The sequence below is a fragment of the Chroicocephalus ridibundus genome, chromosome 2 (assembly GCF_963924245.1).
Source record: "Chroicocephalus ridibundus chromosome 2, bChrRid1.1, whole genome shotgun sequence".
In the NCBI taxonomy this organism is placed as follows: domain Eukaryota; kingdom Metazoa; phylum Chordata; class Aves; order Charadriiformes; family Laridae; genus Chroicocephalus; species Chroicocephalus ridibundus.
The window spans coordinates 88,089,819-88,109,697 of NC_086285.1; the positions used below are offsets into that span (position 1 = coordinate 88,089,819).

At 40.9% G+C, this 19,879-nt stretch overlaps 1 protein-coding gene across 1 annotated transcript in view; it reads left to right on the plus strand.

The window, feature by feature from the left end:
• MYO10 (myosin X) overlaps positions 1 to 19,879 on the plus strand; it is a 171,883-nt gene that overhangs the window by 69,564 nt on the left and 82,440 nt on the right. The window contains exon 3 of the mRNA XM_063326123.1: positions 5,496 to 5,654. Within this exon, the coding sequence (XP_063182193.1) occupies positions 5,496 to 5,654 (159 nt within the window). The remainder of the gene's footprint in view (positions 1 to 5,495; positions 5,655 to 19,879) is intronic.

Sequence of the window (19,879 nt, forward strand, 5' to 3'; positions counted from 1 at the left end):
ATGGTCTGGGTGTGAAGCTGTGGGCAGGTGTCCCATCCCCGTCCAGAGGCAGCAGCGGTGGGGAGCCAGCGCCTGTCACCACCCTTTGCTCTAATCCAAATCTCAGTCTTTGAATTAAAGGAAGAGACCCCGCCTGCACCGCTTGGAAGCTGCGCTTGGGAGGGAACCCAGGAAGGCTCAGGTCTCTGTACAGAAGGGGCTGTTTTAAAATGCTCACAATATGTAAACTTTTCAGTAGATGATCTTGCACATACAGATTCAGTAATGATCTAGTTTGGCTTCCAAGATGCAGAAAAACCTATTTCTGCCCTTAAATAAAAATTGCGTGGAAATCCTGCTTAAAATGATGAAGATTCAGCCATCGGTCAAATACTGAATTGTTGATTAGGAAACTTTTAGAGGGCCTTCTGCCTTCCTCCCGTCCAATATTGATCATCAGCATCAGACCAAAAAAAACAGCTAATTGTGAAAAACACCCTGAGAGATTTGGTTGTGTTGTCTCAGCGCAGACTGGAAAGCCAAACTCTGATTTGTAGCTTTTGCAAGAAATGGGGATTGCGTGCGGCTTTTTGATGTGCTTTACCTAAGCGCTTAATTCAGCATTCTCCTAAACTCACTTGACTCAGCTGTTCTGAAATCCCTTGATACCATTTAATGACCTTATTCAAGCAGGGATTTTTGTCACTTGGCATCATGTCACAAAATGATGCACTGAGAGAGAAAGCATGTGTGCGCCTGTCATTGGGGGCCCACTCTGACCTTCTGTCCCGGTGTTAATAAATGGTATTACAAATTAAATCTTTTGTTAAAATATAATTTCCATTAGATCTTGAGCTTAGGGATAATTTGTCAGTGCAGAAAATTAATTAGACATTGTTTTGTGATATTCCCCTGAAATGGAATACTTGAAAGGCTTCTTATTTTTTTCTCATGCCAGATTAATTGTGCAGGATAAAAATGTCATTTTCAACATAAAGAAGTGGGGAATGTTAAGGTCTTCATGCTAGTGGTTTTCATGCTCTTTTAAAAGCATCAGTGAAATTAATTTAATTGCAGTCATATGCCTCAAACTCCTGATTTGTTGGTCGGTTGTTTTCTTTACTTGCTTGCTGGTAGTTTTAAAAGGGTATATTCATGTAAAATACTAGTAATTCCAAATTGCATGGAGCACAAGAAATGCTTTTCTGAACAAAATATAAAGATATGCTTATCTAACAAATGCTTGCGCATCCTGGCGTACAATATTGCACTGGTCATGCAGCAGTATTTATGAATAGGTATGGTATTTATGAATAGGGAAAACTATATCTTTATGTGCTAAAGCCATAATCTTCATTGTATGTCTTTGCTTTAGGATGTGGTTTAGGAGTCATTGGCTTTCCAGACAGAGTCCTGTATGAAATTATTTATTTATGTTGCTCCACTGTTTCTTAACAAATCCCTTCACGAAACATCAACCGCCAAACCCCCATTTACCTAGTGCTTATGTGGAGTCCCAGGTGTGATGCTGTACATTCTCCAGCTTCCTACAATGCATTAGAGAGCATCCGACTGGCATCTTCTGCAAAGAGAAGGTGCTTGCTTCCTACAGCAACACTTGTGGATCCGGATGGTGTTTCAGAGGGTGACGTGGGAGTCTGTCCCTTCTTTGCAATGCAGTCGTGACCACGTCCTGGAGATGTTGGTGTGCTGCTGAGGACTTCCCTCTAACTTCTTTTTCCTTGGTCCCATCCTTGTCCAAGGCTAACATTCTCATTGTGAGACGATGAATTCATTTTCTCTGACTTTTCCTTGTTTTTGTCATCCGGGTAGTACTTTTGGGAAGCATGAGTGTAGTTATCGCTCTCAGTGTCTAGGGCTTGATGTTGTGTCCTATAGCAGATCTGGCAAATGCTGCGGGTATCACAATGGTTGAGCAGGCAGACCTTGACACTGCTCTGGGTATGTCCTTATCACAGCAAGGCTGGTGAATTTTGCCCAGTTCTGGAGAGAAGAGAATTGAGTTAATAATCCTGTTGATTTCTGAACAGACATGAATCAGCACATGGGGTCATGTCATCAAAGGTTTGAAACAGGCTGTCACAACCAGACCAATATGGTTTGTTTTCACACTTTCTGCATGTCACCCTATTTTTAATATTCATTCAAATTTTCCTGTCCTCACTCACCTGTCTCTTCAATCTTTCCTTTTTTACTAGAGAAAGAAATCTACTCAGTAGTGTGTGATTACTTTTTTTTGTCTTTTTTTTTTTTTTTTTTAGTTCTTCTTGACAGACAAAGCAGCGTTCCTCCAGCCCTTGAGCATGGGTTCTCCTTTCAGCAAGCTGTAAATATCTGGGCGTCTGATAGTTCCCTCCTACGTTATTTTCGAACTTCAGAGTACCTCTTGCAGCTCTTTATCCTGTTACCCAGGGAACTTGGTAGCATCGGTCCCCTGGCTTTTCAGGTTGCTTCCTCATCTGGGTCCCTTTTTGGCGTGTTCATCACGACACTAGTAATCCATGGTAGGGACAGACAAGCGGTTTTGGAGTATTGTTCTCATTTCCCAGCAAAATGCTCTTTACTGTTGTTTAGCTAGGTTCACCGTTTTGTCTTTATATTTCTTGAGCTTGTTCTTTTTGTTGTTGCTTTTTGCATTGCTCCTTCCTATCTCAACCTCTAATTTTCACTTCCATAATAACTCTGAGAGTTCTTATTTTGTGTGTTGTCTCTTTAGGGTTTAATTTGTAGTTTTCCATGTATTCAGCATGTTTGTTATCTTGGACCATTTATATCTTGAGAGGAAAGAAATTTTTTGCTGAATTCTCATTTAGGCTTGTCTTAAATCATATTCCAAGTTTCCGGCATGTTTTACTTGACCTTCCAGAAATGCTGGCCAGATCCTTGAGGATGGACGCTCCTGAGAGCTGCCAACAGGCTCCTCTTGAAGTTCAGGAGCCAACTCATTCATCTTCCTCTTCTGGATGCTGACCCCGCAGAATGGCTCTTGGTTCCTATTTCCTGAGGATTTCATCTGCTGTGATATTTCATAACGTGACCTTCTAATTAGTAACGATAAAGTTCAAGGTAGCTGTTTCACATCCTTATCCCAATAAAGGCGTTGAGTCAAGATGGAATAAAACAAAAGCAGGCCTTTCAGGGCTTGAGCAGCAGGACTTCTAAAAGCCCGTTTTAAGGAAATTTGGTCTGTGCATGTGATCCTGCTGCCCTATCTGATGACTTTGATCTTGTTAGATGATTTTGACCAAGTTTCATAGTGGGTTTAGGAAATCTGAAGGATGTGTGGCTCTGGTAAAAATTAAAAGTAAGGAAAAAAGTGACTCCCCAGCCTTGGGGAAGAGACTCTGCTTCGTTCTGGTCTGGGTGGCAGGCATTATCACCAGTCGCTGTGTTTTCTATCTGGTTGACACACAGGCATATCTCCGAGTCCGCTCACAGAGCTGTTTCCTCACCCAAACAAGGAGGCAAGGCATGGAAAAGCTGGAAGTGTGAGAACAACCAGCCTGAAGAGGAGAAAATAGTGGGTTTGAGTGGGAAGGGTGAATCTGCAAAGACCATCTTCGATAGTCCTGCCACTCACGAGTCAATAGTCACATTGCTTCTCTTGGTGCATTTTTATTAACTCCTTATGTTAATAAACGTGCTTAGTGATGTATGGAGTGCCCTGCCTGCCCTACTAACCTGTGCATCACATACCGAAGAACAGACATGACAAATACAAAAATTCTTCTCCTAGAAATGACGTTTTGTTTCCTTTCTGTGTTCACATGAGACAATGCTCACAGGATATGTGGTGTCCCCTTTTGGTTTCCTAATTCCCTTGAGTCTGTTTTTCTGTTTTAATTCCATGCTGATACATGGTTTTTGTTAAGTTACTTACTTTTCTAGGATTTGCTCTCCTTAAATCCCTTTTATTTCCAAGTCTTCCAGCATACAGTATTCTTTGTTAGGCAGTATGAACTTTGGCCTTTTTTTGTCATGGTTCTTCCAACTAGGGACTGCAGTTTATTACTCTTGAAACGTAACTACCTCTAATTCCAGCTCGTACTTTGTCTGGTTAGTCTTGGGACCGCTAACACTATTTTCATCCCCAAAGTTTTGCTGTCAATTGATGCTGTTCACATTCGTTCTTTCTGTCGGATATCTGGACCGCTTGGATCATGTACAAGTGGCTCCTTTCTCTATCCTGGCCAGCACCTCTCTGCCCTGTACAAATGCTTGACCTGTCATCTTGATGGTTGTTTACCACAAAAATACAGCTCAGATCTCAGCGTCTGTCTTTTTCCTGCAGTTAGGGATTGTGCTTTGGATGATCTGAATCTGTGAGAACTTTCTGGTGGTTTGCTTGTGTGTGTCCCGTTGACATCTGTGCTCGCCAGCGCTCGGGCTGCCGGTTATTCAGCTTCTTCTGTCGGCTTTATAAATATTATTTCAAAGGATTTTGGAAGGGTTGTGTTTTGTTTTGTTTTTTAATATTCCACATCATTAAAGTATCTACATTAACCCCGCACTTGAATTTCTTACACTGAAAGGGTGACGTTAGCAGGGACTGGTATTGCCTGAGTAGCGTTGGCTACAGGATGCAGATTTATGGCTATGAGGATGAATTGACAAGATGTAAATTAAAAGGAAATGGGAAGCTGAATTCATAAGCTTATTGCTTTATCATCTTTAGTGATGTCATTAGTATTCATAGAAGTTTACTTAACTAGATTGGGGATGTGTCCATCTTTTGAGCATATTTGTGATATTTTTACAGAAGATATGTAGAAGTGTTTTCTGATTGAGTATTTAAACGGTGGTGTTTTAGAGCTTTTACTGTCTGTTTGGAACAGGCTTCAGAAATTCGTCCTGAAAGTGCATTAATTAGAAATCGATTCGGCCATTCATTTTCCAATATCTGCAGCACACTGAATTTAGCGTGCTACTTGCGTTGGGAATAACGACCTAACCCGATAGCGGTCCTGACCGGAGAATTGAATGGAAACATTTAAGTGGATTTCAGATCAAACATATAAACACTTGCAGCCTGTTAGAGCAATAATTTTCATTTACTGTTTTGCACTGTAAAACGTTTCCTCCCAGAGTAATTTGAGTATAAGTGGGGTTTACTGTAAGGGGTGAGGTTTTGTTTGGCTGATTTTGGTTTTTTTGGTAATGATTATTATTGCTTGGTTTATTTTTCTCTTGATAAAGTCCAACAATAGTCCAGCGTGAAACAAGATTACATTTGCCCTTAAAAAGGAAAAAACCTTATAGTCCTCAGTGCATTGTCAGTATGTGCCAGTTTCATATGACCCCTGTGTATGTATTTAGGGCTTCAATTATTGTCAGAGAAGCTTTAGAAGGAGGTATGGCTGGCAGACTGTTATATTTTACAAGTTTGCACACTGATAAACTGGATAGGGAATATGGGTATGAAAGCCCCGTTCTCAGATAGGAGTTTTTGAACGTATGTTCTGATGGTTATATTTTCTTTGTTTCCCCTCTTTCAGGTATTCACTTATAAACAGAGCACAATCACGCACCAAAAAGTAACGCCCATGCATCAAACGAGCGCAGAGAGTGTGGAAGACATGGCAGCACTCATAGATCTCCATGAAGGCTCCATTATGCACAACTTATTCCAGCGCTATCAGCAAGATAAAATCTATGTAAGTTTCTTCTAAAATTAAGAAAAATATCCAGAGGGAATGTTTAAGTGCTGTGTGGGTTTTGCTGTTCTGTGGTATCTCCCTTCCTAACGTTCTCCAGTTCTTTGTGCATCCACATAGAGCTGAAGCTTGCATCGTCTAGTGACTTCTCGCCAACGACGACGGAAGGAGAAGGTAGCTCAGGGCTGGCCAGGCAATCCCTTGGAAACCTTGAAAGTGGCATGCTCCGTAGGCTTTTACGCTTCCAGTGACAGGGTTGCGTAAAGGGCTCTCGTTTCTCTCTTCTCCGTTAGACTCTCTGCCCCAACGATGTGGGCTGTGTGTGTCACCAGAGAGGATGTGGTGGGATTTAAGCTGTGACTGTCATCTGAGATCCCATCAGGCCAAGATCCAATTCTGATTGGCGTCCACTTTTCTACTGTAGTAGAAAGGGGATGGTATTATGATCGTCAAGCTGAGGACCTGTGTCTTTAAATACAGATAGTCAGAGTCGGGGTGTATGAGAACAGGCAGCTGTTTAGCAGTTTCACAAACAAGAAGGAATGAGTCTGCAGAGAATTCTTTTTCTCAGCTCTGTAACAAAGGGTTTTTGTGGTTAGCTTTACCTGCTTTTTAAATATTTTCATTTATCTTGAACCGACTAGATATGAGTCTTTCCTAAATCTGGAACTACACTAAATGTAAGAAAGATATATGGAATATTAGTGGCTGTTACAGATTGTGAAATCTTATTTTTCAGTCGTTCAGTTGTTGGTGGGTTGTTTTTTTAAAAAATAAGTAATTAGAGACATAAATATTTTTTGTTTGCATCCCCTGTCTAGACCGTCAATTTGGCCATGTACATGCTTTATTCTAAGCATCATCTATTAGGTTTGGCTTCTTTATTTTTAAACACGAACATATCTTAACATAGAAATAAACTTTCCCTGTATTTAGAAATTTCTTTATGATAAGCAAAAGGGCAAAGCAAAAACCGAAAGCAAAAAAGGGCACAAGGAAATTATGTGCCTTTGTATATTACCTTCAAAGGGACTAGTACGGAGAATGCTAAATGTTGAGGTCGTTCTCTTTACAAAAGTCTTTTATGTTTTTTCTCAAAACAAATGAACCATTTTCCCTTTCAGAAAAATCCGTAAACAAAAAATGAATGGCATATATGAACAATCTTGCACGTGCAGGGGGAAAAAAAAAAAACCTACTTGGTAAGAGTTTAGTTTTCTACCAGTGTTGTTAGCTTAGACTACAATACTCAATGTGAGTCAAAATAAAAAAAACATTTGTTTTCTGAGCAGTTATGCGTACACGGATGTGGGGTGCGGATGTCAGCCTTTCTCCCTTTTAAAAAGCACGTGTGTAAAAGGCGGTGATTTTTTTGAAGAGGCAAAGAATAGCCTTGTTCTGAAGAGACATGTCCTAGCTTATTTCTTTGCTTGTCAAGGCTAGTTTAGGGTATTTTGCTACTTGGTGCTCAGTGCGGTGTACGTTTCTAGACAAACAGGTTTGTGTGCTGTTAATAATGACAGATCTTCAGTTGCTGCTGAATACTCGTTGTCCCTTCAGTTTTGCTGATTTCACTGCTCACCCTTTTTGGCTCCAGCTCATCCAAAAAATGATTGAAAAGGTGACTGGAAAAAAGGTGTGTTTTGAAATGCATATGAGAGCTTCTCTGTTGTCCTATATATGTAACCAGGACCTCATGTAAAAAGCATCATCTTTTCTCTCTCTCCTCATTGGTACCCCACTCCTGTTGTGCCAGTAGTAATGTTTTAGTAGGATAGGGCTCCAGGAACAGAAACCCCAAGAAAAGATGATTAAATAGCTTGAATAATTTTATGAAAACTTGATAGATACATGAGCACGTGTTGTAGGAGGAGGTATTGTCAGTGCAAAATGAACCGTGTCTTTTCAAGCCAGAATCTCTTAACTGTGTTGAACAGTTCAATGATATTTTAATGTTTGATGTTATAAAAAAAAAAACAAAAAACAAACCAACAAATGGACTGAAAGGTGCATTACGTTTAGCTTTGTTGAAGGCATACTTGCAGCTGAAGAAGTTAGATTCCTGGTCATTCTGCTTTGGGACTAGACCAGTTCTTGTGCAGGACAGTAGAAACCATTGGAATTCATGCCAGCAGCAATCAAAACTTTCCAGATTGTACATTTGCCTTCTCCCTTCCCTCCAAAAACTCCTCTCCCTTTGGCCAGGAATTGCTTCATGGGTGTAGTGGACATACTGTCTCTTGTATCCGCCTCGGCACCTTGGCTGGATCTGTCCCCTGTGCGTTAGGGGTAAATCGGGAAGGCATGTGCCCCTCTCCAGTCCGAGTTTAGGGGCTGATCATCCCATTAAAAGACTCCTTGCCGTCCTTGAATGTAAACCACCGTATAATTGCCACGTCCTGGCTTTTTAGCTTACAGGTCCCTCTTCGCTTCAGCTCCGTGCACCTCCTTGTCCACATCAGGGGTGGGGGGGAAAAGATAGGCAAAGGTTTATGCTGGCATTTTTTGACTTACGTGCTTGTAGTATTACGAGCATATTGGTGTGGTTCTTGAGTTTGGCAGCTTTTTGTTAGCTTTCTCAGTGGCAATGAGACCTGGAAGCACCTTTGTCCCTTAATGAGGAATGCACTTAATTAGGATGTAAGTTTTGAGGCTCGTTTCTTCAAACACACAAAAAAAAATATATGAAGTGCAATATACTAAATTGTAAAGTATATATAATCTCAAAAATTCAAAAGAAACAATTAAAAGGAAAATTAAACAGTTGCTTTCTCAAGAAGACAATTATTTATGCAAATCTTCCACTGTTAACTTGTGTGTTTGTCTGTGTTTGAGGAGCTCTTTCTCCACCAATGAGCATTTAAGTAAATACCTTCAGATGTTTGAGTTCAGTTTAAACTTCCTTTACTTAATAACGTCTTTGTCTCACATAATCGTACCCGTGTTCCTAAACTCTTCACTACTTCCTAATTAATGCTATAAAGATATTTGCTATGGATGCCAAGTTTTGTCAAACATGTCAGTGACTTTCTTTGCCGCTGCCAACAACTGCAGCTACAGAGGGTCAGCAGGGGATTTTCTATGTTTCTTGCTGTTTCTTGAGGAGGGAGAAATATTGATTTAGCACACAGACTATGTTCGTAGCCTGAATGATGCTTGGCTCTGTACTTAATGAGTGGAGGCTCTAAGCTGAGTCTGTGCTGTTAGTGAGAAGGTGAATGACGAAAGTTGTTCGTGTCTATGTGCAACCATCTTTTTGTATCAGTGTCAAGTCTGTTGACATCTGCTTGTGATGCTTTTTGTCTGAATTTCCATAAAAGTAAAGAGTGCATGCTTTCCCTTTTTGGCCTGCGAGAAGCATGGGATGTACAAGCCCTTTCTCGATGACTTAAAGCAGGCTCTTGTCTGGTATTTTTTCGTGTTTCTTGATTAATACTGCTTTTATCTAAAAGTTTGCTTCTGGCCTATCGCTGCTTTTGTTGTCCAGGAAAAGGAGCAGAGTTAGGATGGCAGTGATCCTATGGTGCAGGGGGTTTCATTGCTACTTCCTCTCCCATTTTACTCCATCAGGAACAACTTGATATGGGAGGTCCAGCTTCTGGACATGGGCATACAAGGTTTAATGCCCATCCTTGAACGCTCAGATTAGCTTCAGTGCTAGGCTGGTATGTGGCAAAATACAGAAAGATAAACACTGGTGCTAAAAGCAGAAGGTGCCCACGTTTGAAAACGGAGCCTTTTGTGAAGGCGAATGAGGGATTTCGTGGCCTCTGAAGCAAGGGCAGCTCGGGGCACGCAATGCGGAGAGGGGAAGTGCTGCGGCGGCCGTTCTTGTCGCCGTTCAAAGGCCAGTTGTTCCCAAAGCTGTTGATTCTGGTTTACTTTTAGTTAAGTACACATTGCGGAGGAGACTGGCCTAGCCTTGGAGAGGACGCCGTCAACCGCACCGCGTGGACTGTGCTGCGAGACGCACAAATGACAGTGTTTGGGCTGGGGCTGGGATGAGCCGCGGTTGTCTTGTCTCTGGGGCCAGCGGTTAGCTCCTGATGGCAGGCGAGCGAATTTCAGAAGAGCAGACCGGAGAATTACAGAGCAGCTTTTGCTGAGGCGAGGGCCGGGCTGGAAATAACTGCAGCACACATTGCGCGGGTCAGTATGGAGGTTTTCAGTGTCAGATCCACCCTTGTTTGCCTGAGTTCGAGCAATAAACAAGTTTCAAAGCACGTCTGATTAGTTCTTTCCTTTTGAATTAAGCTCTGAAGTGCCAGGCAGGCACGTTCCCCTTTGAAGCGGTGACGATTTGACGCGTGCCCATGTTGTTTAGGTGGAGAAGGTGTACCCGTGCCCCGAGAGGCATGCTGCCTGGGGTGGAGCGCTTGTCCGCCCTCCCTTGATGGGGAGAAAGGCCACCAGGTTGTCCAGCAGTTGGGTGTGGTGGCCAAGAAGGGTGAGAGAGAACATAACCTATTTTTGCTCGCTTTCAAATTAGGACTGCAGCTTGCCCGCCGATAATTAAAACCATCTGTTAGGCTTGTCCGCGTATGTATAAAAAACTTCTGTACCAGCCACGTAGACATGTAGTGCTGTACCAGCCACATCCACATCAGAGGGAGGATGATGGCAATTAGGAGCTCAGCTTTCGTGGCTGGCTTCCTTTCTGTCTTCAGCTGAAGCAACAAACAAGGAATAACTTGGATGAGAAAGCAGCTTTTCTCTGATTTTTAAGAAAGGCGTTAAACTGGAAAACTTGTCTCTTCCCTGACAAGGTTGCTCGTAGAGCTCCTCACCACTTCGTCACACTGAATGCTCAGTTATTTGTTCTTAAAAGGTATATTCAGTTACTTATGCATCAATTTTTAATTCTATTTGCATTTGTTTACTTTAGTAGCGTGTTCAGTTGTAGTTTGTTAAACTTGCAGTAATTAGACAATTTATCTCCCTCGAAGTCATGGGGGTTCCCTGAGGCAACTAGTTGATGTTTGTGCAATAGTAATCGATAATCGCTGTCGGGGTTTTTTCAAATTCTGTTTGCAGGCACAGACACTTTAGTATCTAGGTCAGTTGGTCTCGGTGACTTGTTTGTCTAGGATCTTGCACATTTGGTTTTTTCTGAGTACAGTAAAACTCATTTCAGATCCGGTGCAGTTGCTCTGTGCCATGTTACGTTGGTCAGCAGGAAGTGGATGTTGCTGTGTGTTATAGTGAGAGAATAGCAGGGCACACTAAAGTCACGGTTACCTAATACCCACAGACAGACCATAATTCATACACTTTGAAAGCACTCCTGGTCAGATGTCCTCTACCACGGACACAAGCTGCAGATGGAGGCAGAGAGACGAAGGAAGATCAGTAGAAGACAATAGCCCCAAAGTGTTTACTTACAAAAACTGTCATGACTGATTTCTTAAGCGGAAAAACTTGGATGCACTCCCTGCAGAAACTGAACCGAAAAAGAATGTGTATCGAGGACACCATTCTTGGGCAGCCTTGGTCTTTGGCCTGTTGTGCTCCGTGGTATAAATAAGTGTGGGCCATGGACTTTAAAAAAAAAAAAAACCCAAACAATGATACATGCAAATTCTGTTGTTAATTAGTACCATGAAATATATATAAATATCATACATGTACGTTTAGACCAAGTCCTTCGTTATTACACTAGCTCCTAGAACTACATTTATCCTGGTCTTGTCCGCAACCCAGCTGTGGTTGCACAGTTCTTTCTTCTCCACAAGCATCCAATGCTCTAGAGCAGTCCCAAGGAACCGGTTTGCAGGATCTGCTCTATGGTCAGTGAGGAAACCGCTGTTTATTTAATTGCTCTGCTTTTACAGTAAAGAAATTTTAAAAATGTGCTGATGAATCACATTGTTTTTCATGCCTTCCTGTGCTGTTGGGGAAATGGGGAAAATTCTCTCCACCAGCTCCCTCGGTGGAGGTGCAGAGAGCAGAGAACAGTGTTGCTAAGAGTGCATGACAAATGTCTATACATAGCTACTTACCTCCATAATTAGCATGTTATGCTTACACGCATCAGATAATGTTTTCAACATGTAGTTCAAAGTGAGTTCCTGTCTCCAAGCATTAATTACAGCTTCCATTTCACATCTGTTACTAGAGAGCGGCAGACAAAGATCTATATAAACACAGCAGGCTCTTAATTGGAAATCTAGTGGAATTTATTTCTGGTGATTGCTGTTTCTAAAGGATGGTCAGTTATATAGATCAGCAATTGTCTGCCAAAGGCCAATTATCATTGGTTTTTGTTTGTTTTTCTTTTTTTAATATGTGTTAGAGGATGAATGTAGCTGTAATGATATAAGAAGTAAACAAACGCCATCAGTTGGTTAACCAACTTTGCTTCTGAATTCCTCCAGACTGCAGAACTTGTGGGACTGCTGATAATAACAGCAATAAAGAACATTTGCCTGAACTTCTTCCTCACAACTGGAAATACTGGGGATTTTAAAGGTGCATATTTTCAGATCCTAGAAAATATTTTGGCCTGAGGTGGTGTGATCAACATGATATCATTAAAAAGTTAGCTGCCCAGAAAGGTCTGTGTAATTGGGTATATTGTCATGTATGCAACAGCTACACAAACACATAGATTTATATTATGGTTTGCAGCACATTAGGTACTTGTTGGTAACCTGCTGTGTGTATATGCTGCAGTAGGGATTTTACCCTCTATCATCAGTGAGATGTTCCAGTGAGACATATGGGGAGGCAGAGGAGGTCAAAGTTTCAGTAAAATACCAAAAAGCTTGCTCTTTCTGTCTGCTTAGTACCAGTATTTTTCTTTTCGTTTGGTTGGTTGGTAGGAGAATAAATAATATGTGCAGGGTCAGTGCCTGTTGACTTCCATGAGTTTTGAACGCTAGTTAAGCCCTACTTAATGATACTTTCATATTGAAAACTGCAAAGTAGGAATCTGTCATCTTGTGCAGGTTTTGTCGTTGGTGATGGTATATATTGCTACAAATGCCTTCTCAGATTTGAAGGCTTGTTTTGTGTTGTTTTCTCCATACCTTTATTAAATGCCACTGCTGACTCCATAAGCTGAGAACAGAAAATAAATCAACGTGCAGAATCAAAAGGAAAATTTTTCAGTCGTTTGCGTAAGTGCCAACAGCAGCTTTGCGCCTTTCAGCCAGAGCTTTTGCAATTGGCGCCGAATGCTCCTGCGTGCGCCTTTGCCTGGCTTGCAGGTGAGCTTTGCCTTCTTTCTGTAAACTCTGTGCCTCCCAGTCCCACAAAGGCGTTGAAAGGAGGGCAGGAATTTGGACTCTGAAATGTAAGCCACTTGTCTGTCACCAGCACATGTTTTCTTTACCTGAGTTAGGCTTTGACTGTAAAGCGAGCTGCACAAAATTTACTGCTTGGGCTACACTGTCCAACTGCCTTATGCACATATTCCAGTAGTTTAACACCAGAAAGGCCACAGACAGCCCATTTAAGTTGAGAATTAATTAAATTATTTTGTAGCTATTGTCTACCTGCATAAACGGACTATTGATTCATATCTAGGCTGTTATTTTTATTTGAAAAGATGTAGTCCAGTTCTTAAAAGCAGTTTCAGCTATTTCCTTTTGATGTCTGTCAGTCTTTCTTTTTAAAAGCAAATGGAATCCAAAAGTTCCATTTAGCAGATTTTTAACTTCTAATACCATTTGCCATCTCAGTGCTAATTTCTAGACCCAGGGCTATTTGGCAGCAGTTCGGTGCCATCCAACAAACTACCTGGCATAGACTTACATTTCAGTTATTCTGGCTTTTGATTTCTGTTTTCATGCTCTGTTAAAGCGTAATTCCTGTTCTTCCTGCTCTCCTCCTAAAAAAGCCCTTTCTATAGAAGTCTTAAAACATTAAAGGACCATGGAAGTTATGAAGATCTGGATATCCGTGTGTAAAATACTCGTAGGCAGAATGAAACATATCTCCAAAGATTTGTATTAATATATATATATTTCTCCAGCGTCTCTAGAACACCAGCATTTTTGTTTTCTCTGAAAAGCCCCTTCATCTTCCCAAGATGAAACTATAGGAAGGAAGATGACCTTTTTTTTTTCTTCTCTTGCTGGAGGGTGAATTAGACCTTCAGACAGCTCTGAAAGACTCATTTGAGCATTGTGCAACAACAAAGCAGGGAGAAGAACTAGTGTGTGGCCACAGGCCATTTGAAATGAAGTGATGAGCCATGGGGTCTCCGCTCTTTGTGGGGCCTTTTCCGATTTGAGCTAGAGATCCTGTGGTTAGAGTTAAGCTGCGCACTTGTGCACACAGATTGCTACAGCCTGATGCGCCAACCTACATTCACATGCTGGATTGCAGACCATGGAAATGACAAAAATCAATCTGATCAATCCGATCGATGGCGGTTTTTTGTTCAGGAGGTCACCTCCTCTCTCCACGTGGCAACAGTGAAGAGAGATGCTCTTCTATAACTGTTTACATAAACAGTCTATGCACAAATGATCATTATCCTGACATCTGATATATAGGACTGCTACATGGTAGAGATTGTATTGTATTAGTCAGCAAAAAAAAAAGCAATAAAAACAAGGAGGGTCGGTCCCTTTTATACAAGAGAAAAACTGCCAGAAACCTGTGAAGTTCTGAAATAAGGAAAGGTGTCTATCTGACATCAATATTATTTTCTGTTGTTTTGGCTTTTACCTTTGGCTGTAACAATGCTCTTTTATCAGCTTTTCTTTATATTGGCTTCATATTTCCCAACTGGATTTTTTTTGTGCAGATTCTGGATAACACTCGTAGGGTTTCCAAGAGTATCTTCATCCACATGGAACAGCCTGTTCAGTAGGAGAAAATTAATTGGAAAATAAGATAAGATTAAGCTATAAATGTATCTCTTAGCCTGTGGCAAGCTCTTAGTTTTGTGCAAGTTCTTCACTATGTCTGAGCTTCTGTGGAGTTAAGCTGAAAGATGTGACTGCCTGTGTGCACTGTTTTGGGTTTTCATATTGGCAGCTAAGGTGACCAAAACCCCAGTTTTTAACCCTTAAGAAGCAGACGGATCTAGGCAGCTTCAGTTAGTTGCCTAGAGCAAAGACACTATGAATGTGCAAGGTTGAAGCTGTAGGGAGTGGAAGGATTTGCTTAGTTTGGAAGTTAAGGTATACCAAAGTACCACTTTTTTCATGAAGAGGTAGCCTTTGCCCTTGTAGGGGCTTGGGAAGAGGATGGTGTTGCTTAATACTCTTAGACTCACAGAATCATCTAGATCGGAAGGGATCTTTAAGATCACTGAGTCCATCCATTAATCTTGTACCAAGGGAAGCTTAAAGTCACATAAATTGGATTGAAGGGTCAACATAACAGACAAGGATGCATCTGATGGGGTATGCTGTTGCCCAGCAGTTGCCTCTGATTATCTGAAATCATGTATTTTAAAAAATCCAAAATTATTCCAAATTCTTCTTGTGAACTGTGCCAGCGAAAACAAGCATAAAGCCTGACTTTGAAAATGCTGTGGTCTCTTATGCCTTGGATTTGATCTGCGCTCAGGACAGGAAGGGAAAAGGTTACCAGGGAGGCAGTTGGTAGAAGAGACTTCTGCAGCTCACACTGTGGGCTGAAGCACATGGGAAGGTGCAGCTAAGCAGTATGAACGTGCCTGAGAAGACGCTTTTCAGAAACAATGACAAGGAGAACATTTAGCAGGTAGGTCTTGGATGTAGGTAGCTGCCTGTTGGCACTTGATCTTCTTCGTGACGTTCTCTGTCATGTTCTGGTTCCCTTCGAAAGGTCCTCTCCTATGGATGCTAACTCTTGCACTTGTAGTGTGGCCTGTGTGTTTGCAAACACCTCGTTTTGCAATCAGTTCTACAACTGACCTTGAGAAGAGAAAAGGACAATTTAGGGGTCATAATGTTGTGCACATTGACAACAAAAATGGAGATAAAGAAAAGCAAAGCTGATGTAAATTTGGGCTGTTGGAAACCCACCATGGGTCACCAAATATGGTGAGGGCTGCAGAAGCCCAAGCACGTAAGGATGATTATAGAGTATGATATTTCCATTGTAGAAATGGCTTGATTGGTTGAAAACATATAAACTTATAGTTTAGTACTTCACTTTGATTATGGTTTTTAAGAAAGGAGCTTGGCTTCGGACATTTTATAATTTAGAGAGGCAACTGGATTCTGTCCCACTGAAATTAGCATGGGACTATTTGAAAGATGGGGTATACTTACCACAGAGAGGATAACCCAGGGTTCCTACCAAGAACAAGGGCATTAATTATCATCCTGTTTATGGCATACCCTTGCCCATTCTGTTGCCTCCCCTGAAAAGCGCACCAAAATACGGCCCAGCCATCTTTCTCCTTTTTATGCTGATGTGTATGTGGTGGCTGACCTAGTTATATGTGCCTCAGAATAAATTCAGTCATGATGACCATCAATCCCTTTACCTGAGAGAACTGGGAATGACGGAGGCTGTATCTGCAGCGTGGGGCAAACTCTTCTGTTTCCAGATTTTGCATCCTGACACCTTGAAATTTGGTGTTGAAAAGATAACGAAGTTTGATGGCAAGTTTGTGGTCTTTCAAACGTTGTCTGCCTCTGCACATTCTGGTATTGTAATTCAGTAATGTTACTCTAGCCGTGATGGTTTAAAGGTATGAGAGATGTGTAAGTTGTGTGGAACAGTGATAAAAATCTTTTCTCATACATTGTCTGAAAGTGACATATAAGTAGCTGTCTAGTCAGCACTGCAGTTTTATTTGAAGCTTCCCATATATTAAGGGTAAGCCCAGAAAATAATACTTGTTGAATAAACTGTCAGGTTGTTAGTAATGCCCTTTTTTTAAAAAAAAATACCCTTACTTTTCAGACAGAGAATCACTTCCTTAAGTGACTCTAGAGGTTGCTCAAAAACAACCCAGAAACATAAATGTTGAGGTATCTGTAAACATGCTTTTGTTTCTGTAATGAGATTATTTTTTTTTCTCTTGTCCCAAAGCAGAAAGTCTTGAAAGTGCTCTAAAGAGAGTGGGATAAAGTGCTATTTCTCAATGTTAATGTATATATCTGTAACAAAACATCTTAATTTGAAGAATATATTGATTTTTGGCGTCATTGAAGAAATACAATGATAGAAATTGAGGAATGCGGTCTCCTTGTGCCTGTTTTAATAGTGCAAGCGGTTTTAGTTTCTGTTGTGATTGTTGATCAAAGACTTAGTTCAGGAGCAGCACATAAAGCCCTTGAACAGAGTCCTCCAGCCTGCTCCTGCCCTCTCTCCCACCCTCCCTGTAGCATGAGATATGCAAAGCCTGAAAGAAGTCCTTTTTTTCCCTCCCTTTTTTGTCCCCTATTTATTTATTTGTTTAAGAAAGAGGGAGGAATGGGATGTCTGAGATGCTAGAAGTCTATGAAGTACAGAGGGGTACCTTGATGTAGAGGGTGAAAGGAGGTCATGAGAAAAAGCGTGGAGAAAAATTGATGACCTTACACGGGAAGAGCAAGCTTGGGTAAAACACAGAAATCATAAAGGATCATCAGAAATAGACAAGTTATTGTGGAGATGCAGAAGTCTTGACTTAAAAGGGAAGAAGTGGAAGGTGGATTGTTGCTGGATATGGAGCAAAGCTGAAAGGATATACCCAAAAAAGCATCTGTGAAGGGGAAAAGATGGGGAGAGGAAGGTGGTCCTGATATATTTAGTATGTTTGGTTTATAGGATTAACGAAGTGATCTTGCATTGGGGCAGTTTCCTTTTTCATTGCTTTTTCTGGGTAAAGAACCTAAAAAATATTTTGAAGGGGAAATTTCTTACTCAACTTTTTCCTCTTTTAGTCTGAAAGCCTTTTCTACTTGGGAAAGACATTTCAAACTGTATTTAGTTGATCTATTGCAAACTTGTTCCTTGTAATTTTAAACTGGCTTGGAAAAGTGTGTTTTAACCAATAAAGCTTTTTAAATCATTTACATTTGTTTGTCATCAAACTAAAGTGAACGGATTGTGTCTTCCGTAAGAAAAACAAACAAACAAAAAAACCAAAACCAAAAAACCCTCTCATGTTAGAAAGGAATACTCTAACCATTGCAAAGTTTTTCTGGAGCATTTCTGTTGATATGAGAGATCTTTGTGACCTCTTGAACCTTGTTAAAGAACTAATTGGGTTTGAGTGTTTGAAGAAGTTTGGGATGATTTCAAGACACAGGTTCAAAGGTGATTGCTATCAGAAGGCAACAAGCAAAACAAAAAAAAAGCATTCAGAGAACTGATGAAAATTCTCTTCCTTTCTCAAGTACGTCTTTCATTTCGACTCTTGCAACGCCATCGCCTCACTGAATGTCTAGCTGAGAAGGCAGGGCTTGAACTTCTAATTTTGAAAGCCCTCTTAGAGGATCAGCAAACAATCTTATTTCCTCTTTTTGTGCTAAAAGGGGGAGCAGGAGTGTGACTGGAAGTGTTTTGGGAGATGCATTATCAATGTGAAATTTCAGTAAAAACTTGAAAGTGGAAAAGGAGCCCAACCTTTTAATATGGTAATCACGGTGCTGCCTTGGGATTCAGGCTGAATAACTCAATTTTCATTTATTCTTGGGTTTGACTAAATATATTAGTAGTGATCTGATAACAAGTTGTTGCTGGTTTAGTCTGTAGCAAAGTAATTCAAGAGTTTGTGTGTGGTTCTGTCTGAAGTGTTGAATTGGTCGTATAACAGAGGAAAGTAAACTGTCCTGTTCATTGCAAAGGATTTAAGAAGTCAGGCTTGTGATAGGAGCTCTACAGAGTATTTCTCTGAAACACCCCTCAAATTATTTCAACTGGAAATTTTCAGAAATCCTGTCTGCTTGCTAGTGCTCTGGCAGATGCGCGAGCGTTTTTCCTATTTTCATAACCACTTTGGAGTGCGTTCATTAAAATAAGTAATTATTGACTGCTAGAATCAGATTAGAAACTGCAAAGAACAAAGAGAAAATTAAATTCGCTCTCTTTTTAGCAAAGTGGAAGTGGCATTATGTGAAAATACCTTTTCTGAAATTTCATCCAAACGGCTGCTTTGTGATGTTAGCATAATAAAGTAATTCAGAGATCCTGCTTCCGACTGTTAACTGCTTTAATTGGCTGTATGATGGTGCCTGGTGCAGAAATAGCAGTTTGGGAGACGATACCCATCCACTGAACAGCCTGGCATTTTTTGTGTATCTTTACACCAGTTTAACTTGCTGCTAAGGTGCGTGCACTGGCAAAACTGGAAAATCTGTCCTCCAAGAAAGGGGTTGCATGGGGGGCTGCTCGGGGTCCCCATGGGGAGGCAAGGCAGAGCCCTGCGAACAGGGAGGGGGTGAAGCGATGCTCTTCTGCCTGTGGCCGCAGGTCAGGTCCCTCGGGTCCCTGGCTTTGTGGCTCCTAGAGGTGCCAGGGTAGAGGCTAGCAGGAGTAGGATCTACTGTCTATAAAACACTGCTACTAGTGAGAGCGCGTGATAGTTACTGGATGGGAAAAGTAGTAAGCCTGGAAGTGATGCAGGAAATGATCCTGTTGAGTATCCCAGGAGAAATCTCCAAAGACTTTGGGAAGATACTTCTTTTAATGGGAACTTTTTTAATAATGGGAATAGTTTTTAATAACGGTACTGCTTCAGCTCATTGATACCTTGCTGAGCTACCTTGGGTTAAAGAGGAACTTTCTCTTGGGCCAGCTAACTCCTAGTTAGTCCGTTCAGATATCTAGTTGTGGGTTGGATTATGGCACTTGGCAGGTGATAATTCTGATTGACTGTGTCTGCAAAGAATATAGCTCTTCTTTTTTTTTTTTTGTGATCTTGCCTTGGGATGAGAAAGTTGTTTTTTGAGGGCCTGAGTTTGTTCCATCTTGTATCTTTATAATTTGTTGACAATTTATGCATGCATTAAACTTGTTCTGCAAAGAGGTAATACATACTCAAAGCACCAGAAGACTGGAACCACAAAATTGGAGCTATTTTAGTACACATTTCTTCATCTTTTTGCTGAAAGAAAAAGAGAGAGAGAAGGAATTTTTAAAATAGTGACATGTCCTAAGCATTACTCCATAGGATGATTTAGGAATTGTTTTTGCCAGTATCATTTCTGCTGTTCACCAGGTTTCTGTTATTACCATAACACACTACCTTTTTCTCTGTGATACCTTAGATGAATTATTAGGCAATGAAGCCAGCTGACTTTATTTAATAAAAAATGTTTCTTATTTGCAGTAACGACTAGTATTCT